Source organism: Lynx rufus, unplaced genomic scaffold (assembly GCF_022079265.1).
Source record: "Lynx rufus isolate CCGP_SWC_20201006 ecotype Redwood Valley unplaced genomic scaffold, mLynRuf1.p SCAF_4, whole genome shotgun sequence".
Lineage (NCBI taxonomy): Eukaryota > Metazoa > Chordata > Mammalia > Carnivora > Felidae > Lynx > Lynx rufus.
In genome coordinates, this window is record NW_025814856.1 from 127,488,637 (window position 1) to 127,501,295 (window position 12,659).

General features: G+C 43.3%; 1 protein-coding gene across 3 annotated transcripts in view; it reads right to left on the minus strand.

Annotated features, from left to right (window-relative positions):
• Positions 1 to 2,540: 2,540 nt before the first annotated feature.
• AOAH (acyloxyacyl hydrolase) overlaps positions 2,541 to 12,659 on the minus strand; it is a 167,431-nt gene continuing 157,312 nt past the window's right edge. For all 3 annotated transcript variants that reach the window (XM_047094876.1, XM_047094877.1, XM_047094875.1), the window contains exon 22: positions 2,541 to 3,990. In XM_047094876.1, the coding sequence (XP_046950832.1) occupies positions 3,862 to 3,990 (129 nt within the window). In that variant the 3' untranslated portion in view covers positions 2,541 to 3,861. The remainder of the gene's footprint in view (positions 3,991 to 12,659) is intronic.

Consider the following 12,659-nt stretch of genomic DNA (forward strand, 5'->3'; position numbering starts at 1 on the left):
TAGTGTTGAGGTATTTAAATGAAGATTATATAGGAGCCCATGCCTCCCCACCAAGGGTCTCCGGGAGGATGGCATCTTCTCATTGATTGCTTTCCTTTTTTACACTTTCACACTTTTTACCCAAGTGTGATCCCGTGAGGCTAATTTAAATATGTCAAAAAAGAGGCTCCTTTTGTTTTTAAATAGCAAGAAATAATGGTGTGACTTGGAAGACAACATTAATGTCTCATTCATTCACTCACTCATTCATTAATGTATTCACTCATTCACTCATTAATTAATTAATTAATTCATTCCCTCTTCATTTAGTACTTTTTACTGAGCACTTGTTGTGGGGCAGGCATTGTTGTAAGGCTGGGGATACAGGACAGGATATAAATCATGTGAACATGACTGACCAGGAGGTTATCTCCTGGAGCTTCTGTTCTGGTGCATCTGTCCAGGAGGGCACTACAGGAATGAGGAAAGGGGATGGAGAGGGATGTGAGCCACCCTGAGGAAGTCCTTCACTTGCCTCTCAGAGGCTAGTATTCACACACTGATTCTGAAAAACTGAAGGCTGAAGACGGTATCTCAAGAGGAACCAGTGCAGAAATACAAGAATAAAGCTGTCCCCTACAGCTATCTTGTAAATTCTGGACACTCAGAAGTTATAGGAAGTACACAAAATCTTTATGGGGACAGAATGTCCCTAAGCTAGAGAGAAAGACGTGGTTGAATCTCAAAGAAGGAACATGTCTGGAATGGAGTGGAATATACAGATGGAGGCAGAAGTGGACATACCTCACCTATGGGCTCCTGACCCCAGGATGAGGGTCTGGCCTTGGACTCTAGTTCTTAAGGAGATAATAGTGGTATTTAGTACTTATTTCATGCAGTATTTGTGTTATATATATATATATATATATATATATATGAAGTGAGATGGGAGCACCATTCTCTCCTTTGATTTCATGGGACCATGCTGTAGGAGTGAGGTCAGGGCTCAGGATCCAGGCACCGCTGCCTCCCCACCTGCACCTGTTCAAGTGGAGAAGGGGAATGGTGGTACTGGTGATATTATTCCCCAAGGTGGGGGCTTCAGTCCCTAAGAGAATTTAAATAGGAAAAAGTGGCAGGGACAGAGATAACCTCTAGGGTTGGAGAAAGAAGGTGGTTGGCCTCAGGATAATTCAGTCTGGGAACCCCTTCCCTGTACTCTCTGAATCTCCCTATATACTCCCTCCGGTTTCCTCCAATTTTTAAATTTAAATTTCCCTTCTGGGAAATGACTAGGTCTAAAATGAATTCTCTATCCCCCCAACAAGAGCAACAGCAATACAAGATAACCAACTTCACAAGTAGTCTGGGAAATAGAAATTAGAATAGCAATAAAGTAGCTTGGAAGCATTTTAAACAGAGGGAGGATGAAATAGAATTCTTTCTGAAGGAATAAAAAATTTTACTGCTGTGTTCCCTGGGTATATCTTGAGACTAAACGATTAAGATTTCAGATTAAAAAAAATAAAACAACACTACAACAAGTATTGGTATTTTGGTGCTTAAAAAAATAACATGAGATATTGGAACACCAAAACCAATGACGTACTTACCAAGACCCTGTTAGGGGACACATCCCGCAAGAGGAGACAGATACACCAGGTTTCCAGAGCCCCACACCTCCACACTCTCATAGTCTCCAATTCGTTCCCCTCATCTGTATTTCTTGCTGACACCAAGCAGTCTCCTGGCAGCATGTTGGTCCCCTGTTGATCCGCCTCCCGAGGACGTGTACTGGTCATGCTAAACCAAGGATTCTATCCAAGTGACAGAAATTAATGGTTTGACAACATTTTGAGTGTTTTGGCCCCTAAAACTGAAGCTCGCCCGCAAACTGGCAAATTAATCTTGTGAGCAGAGGCAGACTGACCATAAAGCTAATAAAGATTAAGTTTTAGGGTCCCTTCCAAAAGCCTAGAAGGGGACCAAGCAATGTGTTTGCATGGTTATATAGTTTGTAAAATTTGCAAAACTGGGATATTCTAAACACAATTGCTTCTTCTCTGTTATACTTTCCTTTACATCTGGTGGCTGTGGGATAGTCGTGGGCATTTGGAGTCAGTTGAAGTGGAGATCCATTTAGGTTGGATTTAGGTTGAAATATTTATATGGTTTGCAGTCATTTCTGTGCACAGCTGGGTTACTGCTAGCCATTGTGGTATAGGAGGGGCTTCCAAGCGTGCCCCTACTGTCCATCAGTATTGTGACAAAGGTGCAGGGCCAATGGGCAGAATCACAGTATGAAATTATGCTACAGCTCCCAGCGTGGGAAGTGTGTGGGTCATGGAGGAGAAACAGGGCGTGAAATGCACAAAGCTAGAAGCTGGTCCATGTCAATGGATGGTATACAGTGAGTGGGAGATTTGGTTTGTATTGGTGCCTAGTCAAAACAGAAGAATAGGGGCGGGGGAAAAACAAAAACAAAAAACCAAACCAAAACAGAAGTATATTCATATGAGGAATATATTCAATAATAAAGCATACACAATTATACACACACCAACATTTTAATTTTGTCTTTATTGAGACAAAGATTTAGGTGCAGGTGGTTTATTTGGGAAGCATCCAAGAAAGCAGGAATGAGGGAGCAATGAGTGATAGAAGGCAGGAGGAGGCACCATCGAAGGCATCATTGCCATGAACAAAGGGGATGATTCTGTCCCTGAGAAGCACACTGAATGCCTCCCAAACTGACCACTAAAGGAAGATGCTGATGCATTTATTCACGGTTTCCTGGGACCGCTGGGGTAGACCTGCCCCACATCTCTGGGCTCTGTCAAGCAAGTTTTGAAGGCAGAATGTGGGAAGATGTGCTCATGTGAGGTGGGATGCTGGCAGTGTGGGTCTCGATATACACCCACTGACCCCTGAATCCATGGCTGCATCAGATATGGGCAAGGGAGGTGACACACCAATGAGAATGGTGTGCAATAGAATTTACCAGAATTCCTGTGCTTATATGGATGCAAAACTTTAACAATACTTGAACAATACTACAAATAGGGAGTGTGACTGTAACAGATCCTACTCAAAAGAAATTGGATAGAGGTCTTACCAATGTGACAATTCTAAAAGTTTACATGACTTTACGAATAATGAATTGTGGAGCTGCAAGAAACTCTTCTAAATTATCAGTTAAAAGCAAGGCATTTCACTTTTCTGTCCTTTCTTTAGACAATGATATCACCAAATCATTGTTCTGGGAAAAGACGATGAGATTGTGCAGCCAAAGAAAGTAAGAAAACATTTTAAAGAAAGAAAAATTGTCACATTTTTCAATCATCTGGATTTTAAACAAATTAGTAATTTGTTGTGATTTCTTTTCTCATTCTAAATAAACATTCAAGTCGGTACCTAATTTTGTGTTTATAGTCTTGTGCTCTGATGTGAGAGTCCTTGGCAGCCAGCCACAGCCTCCCTAGGGGCAGTACCCACTTGCTGGCCATCTTGAAGAAGCAGCAACAGAGCAAGGACAAGTCCTGGCACACCAAGACCCGGGGTAAGTTGCCGAGAACTGCTGGACTTCTCATTTGTTTTTAGAACAATTAGCTGTGAAAGGGCACACTCTCTTGTTTGGAATGGCATCCAAAACACTTTATTAAAGGTTACTTGGAAGGTCAATTGGAGGGAACTGATCCTTGAAACACACAGAATCATGCTGTCATTTAGATATACTCCAAAATCAGAGAAAATCACTTTTCAAAGTTGCTGCTGGAGGAACCAATGAGTCTGTTAAATGGCAGCCCTATAACCATTTGTTGAATGAATTTACCCAAGTTTTTGCCTCACTGAGCTTTCCAGGAATGCATATCCTGAAGGCACTCAGTGGCCCCCTTGATCTCCAAACACCTGTTCAATCTGAGGGTTGAATGGATTCTCCTTTCCCAGAACCTGGGGCCAATGAAGTTCCACTTTCTTCCACAAGCGATCTGCCAACAGCAGCAAAGCCACCTGCAAGAGAGAACCCAAAGGAGGAATAAAAGGAAAATTACAACAAAATAAAGAATTTAGCAGCAGGATTTATTGTATTCTTTGTATGGTGGGCAGACTCCAGAATGGTCCCCATGATGCCTACATTTGTGTCTTTGTATGATCCTCTTACCTTGATGTGGGTGGGACCTATCACTTGGTTCTAAACATGGGATATGGATGTCACTTCAGTGATTGTGTAACATTGTCTAAGATTCTGCTTTGCTAGCAGTCTTGCTTGGGAGACTCTCCTTGTGGGATTGATGAAGTAAGAAGGCTCGTCAGGAAGTCCACACGGCAAGGGGCTGACATCCAGCAAGAAGCTGGGTCCTCAGTCCTACATCCACAAGGAAATGAATGAATTCTGCCAACAACCCAAGTTATTCTGAAGTCAATTCTTCCTCAGGTGAGTCTCTGGATGAGGACGTGGCCCGGGTGACACACCTGGATGTTAGCCTTGTGAGATCCTGAGCAGAGGAGCCAGTTAAACTGTGCCAGCACTCTGACCCACAGAAACTGTGAGTTCTGGATTATTTTGAGCTGCTACCTTTGAGGTGATTTTTTATTTAGTAACAGGCAGCAGGTGCACATTTTCATTTATCTGTGGGCAGCTAATACCGACTACAGGCCTCAGTCTTGGTTGGATCTTGGGATGGATCCTTCCTTCAAGGAACTCCAGTCTAGGCAGGGAACCAGACATGCAAAATGACACCACCAAACCCACAGGGGGCGCTGTGCGAGGCTGGAAGGGGAGGAGGTGCCAACTCTGCTGCGGGGGGCAGGGAAGGGGGGGCAGGTCCTCTCTGAGGAGGGTGATGGTGGAGCTGAATTTTCAAGGGAAGTTCACCAAGATGGATTATGTGGGAAACATTGCACCTGGTGGAGGACACAACGTGTGTAAAGACAGATGGTGTGGGAGAGAATGGCATGGTGGGCAACTCTGGGGGTCTGGGAGATGAGGCTGCACGGTCACTGGGTTGAAGCAGGCTGTGAGCACGAAGAGCGTGGCTGGGGTGCCAGGGTGAACAATGATTGGCTTAAAATGCACAACAGGCCAGTCTCTGGCTTTCCCAGCTTAATGCCCACTCTCAGGTTGCTTTGTTTTACAGCAGGTCTCCCTTCACTCGTGATGTTAGCAGGATCCATTCTTGGTTGTCCAATCCTCTGGCTTGTCATTAACATGCTTGCGATGAGGAGTCTTTCTCTGCAGATAATGCCTTATTTAGCAAATGGGGCCTGGCCAGGCATTGAGGCCCTAGGTGGCTACATCTCCAAAGGGTTTTTTAATACTGAAAGATAAATGTGATTGCTGAAGACCTTAGGGGGGGCACACATTATTCATGGAAGATGCTCAGGGATGTCCCCAACTTTACTCAGAAGCATGTGGACTTTGTCTCCAAAGGGCAGGTCCGGTTCACCATTCCTATAGGCAGGGCCTCCAGCTCCCCGTGTGATGTTTGGCAGCCCCCTTCTACTCTCTGGGCTGCAATTCTCTCACTTGCAAAATGAGCGGACTAGAGCAAATGGTCTAAAGACCTTTCTGGGTCTAAATGGTATGTAAGGTTTTAGCAGTTGTTAGAAAAAACTAGAACTGGCTTAGTTGCTACATTAAATAGCCCCAGTATTTTAATACATTCCTGAGCCTTCTGAGGTACACCCGAAATTCTATCTATCCAGCAATGTAATCTTGATCATATCCATGTGGTGTCTAATAGAAACTCACCCTACCCACCCACCACATATACACATACCACATACACACCCCTAACACCACACACACCACATGACACCACACACACCATATCCACCCTCTTCCCCCACCTCACAGACACACACACACACACACACACACACCCCTCTACACTCATACCACCCCTCCCCCTAGGCTAACTGTCAAGCCAGCCGATTCCCAGCCAGCAGATTCCCGGGAAGGGGGGTGATCATCTCTCACACGCTAAGCAGTGTCTTCGAAGCTCTTGTGGCTGTTTTTCCTGCTATTTCTCAACGAAGGAGGCTGCTGCCATGTCTGTGAAAGATCACTGCTTCTTCTTTTATGTTTCTTGCCTTTCTACTTGGTACACCTAAGCTGTCTTCTTAACAATTATGTGAAACCAAGGCATTTGTGGTTATTTCCCAATCTAAATTAATAGAGGAGGAGATGGGGTGAGGATACGAAAAGGAAAGTTAGAAGGAAGGAGATCAGCTTTCAGCATGTGGTAACTGTTTGGTTTGAAAGCAATTAGTTGGCTGTCACTCTAATGGAGATGAAAATATTTATGAATGTGCACTGCTAATATATTGGGTCTAAAGTGAGAGTGGCATGGCTATTATTAAACTAGAGACTTATGATAAAATGACCCACTATAATCATTCACTCATGTGACAAACATTTACTGAGCACCTACCATGGGCTTCTCTTACAACCAACCTCCTATTATAACTCCCATGATGCACAGGGCAAGGCACAGTCACCCTCTACCCTTATTACTCCAACTTAGCCATTCCTTGAACATGAACCTTCTTCTGTGCTTCCCTAGTCATAGTTTAAAATAGTAAAGCAATACCTATTCACTGGAGAAAAATTTAAGAAGACAATTAGGCAGAAAGAGAAAACAATAAAAGTCATCTGTAATTATAATAGAGGTGGCCAATGTTAACAGTGGGTGTAGAGCCTTGCACGTGCACACACATACACACACAAATTGAATCCTTCTGTAAATATCATTTTATAATCTGCTCTTTCTGAGGTATAATTTACACACAGTAAAATTAACTTCCTGTGATAAACAGCTTCATGAATGTTGACAAATGCATACACTTGAATAATCGCCCCCACAATCTGTAATCTGCTTTTATTTACTTTTCTTTATATTACAAACATATTTCTGTGTCACTAAAGGTAGATCTACATCATTGTTTTTATTCAGTGCACAGTACTCCATCACATGGGTGCAAGATAATTTACTTCACCGGTGGAGACTTTTGTCACACATCTCCCTAACATTTGTCCTCAGGACAACGGACAGGGACAGCCTCCTCCTGCCAGCATACACAACCTCTGCAGCACGGAAGGGGTTCAGAGGCTGCCTTGCTCAGTAACCCTACCAAACACATGCATGGGATGAAATCTGGTCTAGCAGAAGGCTAGCTAATAGGAGGTTGTAGTTAAGTGGGATTTTCTGGTTAACGGAGGTAGGCCCTTCAGAGTCTCTTCCTTTGCTGTTGACTCAGCTGCCTGCGTGCTCTTGCAAGGCCCCAGCTGCAGTGAGTCCAGATAGCTGCCGCGTGGGTGGTGCTGCTCTGGTCCACACACCACTGCCAACTCCAGCAGGTGTGCCCCTTCCTCTGGCTAAGCCCACATCTGAGGAGCACCGGTGCTTTTTTTGCAGGCACACCTGCAGCCTCAGTGCTTTTGTGGGATATTGCCACGCATCTGTCCACCTGCTGCTGCTGTTTAGGGGTCCTCATGCTACCAAATCCATGTGGTGGTCAGGGGTCCACCGCAAAGGCTCCTCTTTGAGGTTTTCATGAAAGGAGCAACAAAGCAGGGTGACTTAACGCCCCAATGTCCTATGTGAGTTTGGCAAAACAGGTCTTTCAGTTTTTATCTGTAGCCCAGAATCTCTCAGGATTGAGGTGTGAGTCCAGAGAGAGGAGGATGGGAGGAAACTGGTGTAGTTTCTTGATTGGATTCTTGCTATTAGCCACCTTATGGCTTTTAGAATGTCTCTCCCTTCTGATGACAGTTTTTAAATTGAGCCACACTTCTTTGCTCAACCACATTTATACTTATGCTGAGTTCATCTCCAGGAGAGCCTCTGGTCCTCCCAGCAAACATAACTGTGTGGGGTCCACCCCACAAGTTCATGAGACACATCTGGACACAGCAGAAGCCCAGCAGTGGTCACTGCTGCATATAATCCAGGATTCTTTCACGTGCCTGTTTCATAAACTAATTTCATGTATTTTGCTACAAAAATAGAACTCTTTAGTGAGACAACTATAAAATCAAACCCTAAACAGTAACTACCTTTTTACAATATTTAAAAGAAGAAATGCAATTCAAAGCAAGATTGCATAGGTTTTACCAAAAGCTTATCATCCCTGATCCCTTTTAAGTTGAACCCTGGCTAAATTTAACTCTGGGGTTTTATGAGACCAAAGTTAAAAATGCACTCTGAATTTATTTTTCCTGTAGGAAGAACATTTCTGGGCTATTTTGGTAAGATTGCTTTTTAAACGCCTGCACCACAGGGAAGGCATGGCTTTGCTTCTCGGGGCTCTTAATCTGCCACAAACACAGTCTATTGGACCTGGTTACCTTTAGTCCCAATTAATTTTAAATTTGTAAACTGACAACATGACAATGATGTAAGATGGATTTAAATACTTACATGTAAGGAAAAAGGTAAAGTCCCGGCTCTAGCCCCTCTGTGCTGACTCAGTGTGTCATTCCAGAAGCACTGCTACTAGCTGGCTTCATGTAGAAAGCAAAGTGAAGAGATATGGTCCCTGGTGCATAGGCAGGGCCAGCCTAAAATGACTGGGTTTGAGGGTTCCCTGGCCCAGAAGGCCCTCCTCTCCACCCTACCCACTGCCAACATTGCTTCCTTCTTAGAGGAACTCCATAAGTCTGCTCAGGACTTTATATATATATATATATATATATATATATATATATATATATATATTAAAACCAAGTATATATATAATGCAAAACCAATCCTTTGATTATTTATCTTATGTCTGACTCTAGTATTGTACAAGGTCCAGGGCTCAAGAGAAGGTGGAGATGATGTCATGGAAACTTTATTGCTTGCAACGAGAAGTTTAGGAGGATGGTTTGAGTTGCTGTTGGCTTTATGAGAGCAGAGGGCTGTGCTGGGCAAAGCTGCTAAGGCAGGAGGGGTCAGGTATGTTTAGCTGAGTGGTCTCAGAGTAGTCAAGGAATCTGGACTTGATGTATGTCTGTGGCTCTTTCAGCATTTTTTATTTACTATTGTCTGGTTTTAGGCAGAGATCTCCTAAGTGTCTCTTCAGAGGCTTAACTTCGCAGATATTTAAAAAAGTGATTATTTGAACTGGTAGAATTGTTGCCGCTTCTACAGGCCACAGACCTGGGTCTTGGGTCTTTGCAATATCATTTCTTTTATAAGTCAGGCTTCCTTTGCATTTTGTCAGCAGTTTGGCTGCCATTTTCCCCTCTTCACTACATCTGCTCTTGCTGGAGGCAATGGGCAATGGCCACAATTTGATCCCATGGCCCAATCCATCCTTGAGAGTGCTTCCAGTTCTCAACTAGATGCTGGTGATTTCCAAACCTGTGTCCCCTAGCTGGGCCCCTGTCCTGAGATCAGAACCCATCAATTTGATCTAATGCTGATTTAGACAATTCCATCTGGATTTTGTGCAGGCACCCCAAATTCAGAATGCTCAAATCTGCCCCTTCTTCTTTGGGGTTCCTTAACTTGGCATTTTTCATTTCTGTTCATCCAAATGCCCAATCCTGTGAGTCATCTCCTTCCTACCCACCAAACCCGATCAACCATCATGTCCAGCATTATAACCTTCTATGTTCCCCCTCATACTAAAGAAGTTATTTTTTAAATTTCTACATTTGGGGACTGAGATGAAAAGATAAAGCAGTTCTCAGTCTATATTGGGAGTTTTCCTTTGCCTGGTTATTTCCATTAAAATATAAGCAAAGATGGTGGATGTAATTTGGTTAAAAAATTATAATGTATCAATCATAACACAACTCATGTTTGTACTTAAACTTGTCTTCCTAAGAAAATTGGAGAAATTGAGTCAATAGTGGTTAGACACTTCCGCTGCTTCTCTAGCAGAATTTTAGGAAGAATAGGCCAATAAGATAAAGCCTGTTCCCCCTTTGGTGGTTAAGGGACCAGGGCCAGCTGTTTTTGCTTGGATAGGAATTGGTGAGACGGCATTTGAACAAGTCCTGAGTCTACTCCTTTGGTTGGTATTCTGTCCGTGCCATTAGCATGAGGTCCTTAGACCAACATTGCCCATCTTGCTCTTTTAAGATGGAAAAGATGTGGACTCCCATAGCTGACCATGTTTTGTGGACCATGTGCTTGTGTGTGTGTGTGTGTGTGTGTGTGGCAATTTTAAGTGTTAGTTTTTAAACTATTAACATAAGGATCTAAAAGGATCCATTAACACTGCCTCTGCTGTAAGGTGCTTCATTGGGAGGGGAGTTTGCAGGTTCATCCAGAGGCTCCTCTCCAAGGCCTCAAGTCACAAGTCTATCCTGATGTGCTCGCATCTGCAGCTCCCACCCAGACCCCTTCCTGAGCTCTAAGCTTGCATATTATCTGCTAAAAGGACATCCTCATTTTGGATGTCCTGTAGGCTCCTTGAGTCCAACATGTGACAAACTCCTCAAACCACTCCATCTTGTGTGTTCTTTACCTCAGTGAGCAACAGAATCATCTATCCAATCTCTCAAGTCATAAAAAGTGTTACACTAAGCATCTCTTTCTCTTTCACCGTCACATCCAATAAACGACCATGTTCTGTGGACTCAACTGTGAATGAAACTCCAATACAAACCTTTCTCTTTCTGCCTATTCCTCCTGGGCCATCACCTCTCACACACAGAAGCTTCCTCCAGATGGTCTCCCTCCCTCTAGCAGGGCCCTACTGCACCATTCTCCAGGATGCTACCACAAGTCTGGTTATTTTTCTTTCTTGCCTAAAAACCTTCAGTGGCTCCCTCTTCCCCACAGGAAAAAGGTCAAATCCCATACAGGCGTTACGTAATCTGGTCTCTGAATACTTCTCTTGATTCCTCCCTCTCAATCCCCCTCCCACACTCTATGTTCTGGCCTCACTGCGGCACTTTTACTTCCTCCAACATGCCCCGTTTTTTGTTTTTTGTTTTTTTTTCATTCAGGTCTTGGCCAGTGCATTTCCTCTGCTCAGAACACTTTGTGCAGACCCTCCCTCTTCTTTGCACTTGACTAGCTCTTGGTCTTAGCTCTGAGTGGGCGCCTCTGAAAACTCTTCCAAACACCCCTCTCTCCCATCCCATCCCTCACAGTGCTCCCATTATACCGGGCTTGCACAAATGGAAGCATCAACCACTTTCTATTTAATTATCTGCTCACTTGTCATTCTTTCCCTCTATACTATAATCTCCTTAGATGGCAGGGGCAGTTTCTTGTTCACTCTTGAATTCTTACTGTGTTTGATATGGGGTGGGCACTCAATAAACATTTTTGGATGGCACGTTGCAGTCTGGACTCTTCAGTTCAATATACATGATGAATAGGCAGGTTTTCATCATGGCTACCCATTGGTGCCCACTTGCAATGTGGCTCCACCACGCCATCATCCACTACCAGCATGTGAACAAATCTCTCAGGAATAACATACAATTATGGCACATACCGATTTTCAGCTTTTTTATTTTTATTCATTTATATATTTATCTATCTCTTTCTTTATTTATTTATTTATTTATTTATTTGTTTTGAAGTAGGCTTCACGTCCGACGTGGGGCTGGAAGTCACAACCTTGAGATCAAGAGTTGCATACTCTACTAACTGAGCCTACCAGGTGCCCCCCCGATTTTCAGCTTTTGACCCTGTTCTCAATAATTACTTATAGGCAAAACTGTTTGAGTGCAAGATAAAGCCTTAATTTGACACACTTTGAACCCTAATATTATTTTAAGTGTCAGGGACAGGATGGTCTTTTGATGGATCAGACAAATAGGTCCAGAAGGATAAAACAAAGCTATTTTTGACCCTCTGCTTTTTAGTCTGTTCCTAATTAACTCCTTCTATATTTCTTTATATCCTCAATTCTCTACAGAATCAGAAAGGTAAAATTCTGTGACTTGTGGGAATAACAAGAACCACTCACTACCTAATTATTGCCACAAAGAAAGTCTCCATATTAAAAATTACTCTATAACGAAAGTCATCATTTCTGTGGGGAGAAGAAATCTAGTATTTAGCCAATTCCTAGGCAATAATTCTGTTGTGTCAGTTCATCCAAATGAGACACAGGAAAATTAGATATTCTGAGGTGGATTACTTAGATTTATTTATTTATTTATTTTTGGTTGTTGAAAACAGGGAGATGGGTATTTAAATACTTGCTTTAAATTTTCCCAGCGTTTCTGGGACTCCACTGTATATTCATCTATCAGTGGAGCAGCACTTTTTTGTTTTTCCCAATGAGGCAGTTCTTAGCCCTGTCTGTAGGTGCTCCCTGGAGCCTACAGTGCATTTCATTCAAACTCCTGAGGGGATGGTCAGGTATCCCTGTGGCCCAACTGACCACCAAGACAGGGGCCATGAGGAGAGCACACCAGGATGCTTCTCTGGTTTAGACCCTTGTCACTGCCACACCGTACCCACCAAAGGCTAGGCCAGAAAGACTACAGTTGCAAAGGATTGCCAGCTTTCAAAATTTGAAAAGTGACAGAATTACCCCCATACTTATTCATTTGTTTTTTAAAGGAAGAAACATCATGAGCAAGTCTAGTATGTATAACAGATAAAAGTGGAGCTTCCCTTGTTGAAGTTCAGATAAAGGAGAGCATGAGGTAGGAAGGGACAGAGTCCCTCCAGCTCCCCTTGCTCTGGGAAGAGGCCAGAGTAGAACTACTTTCTAGA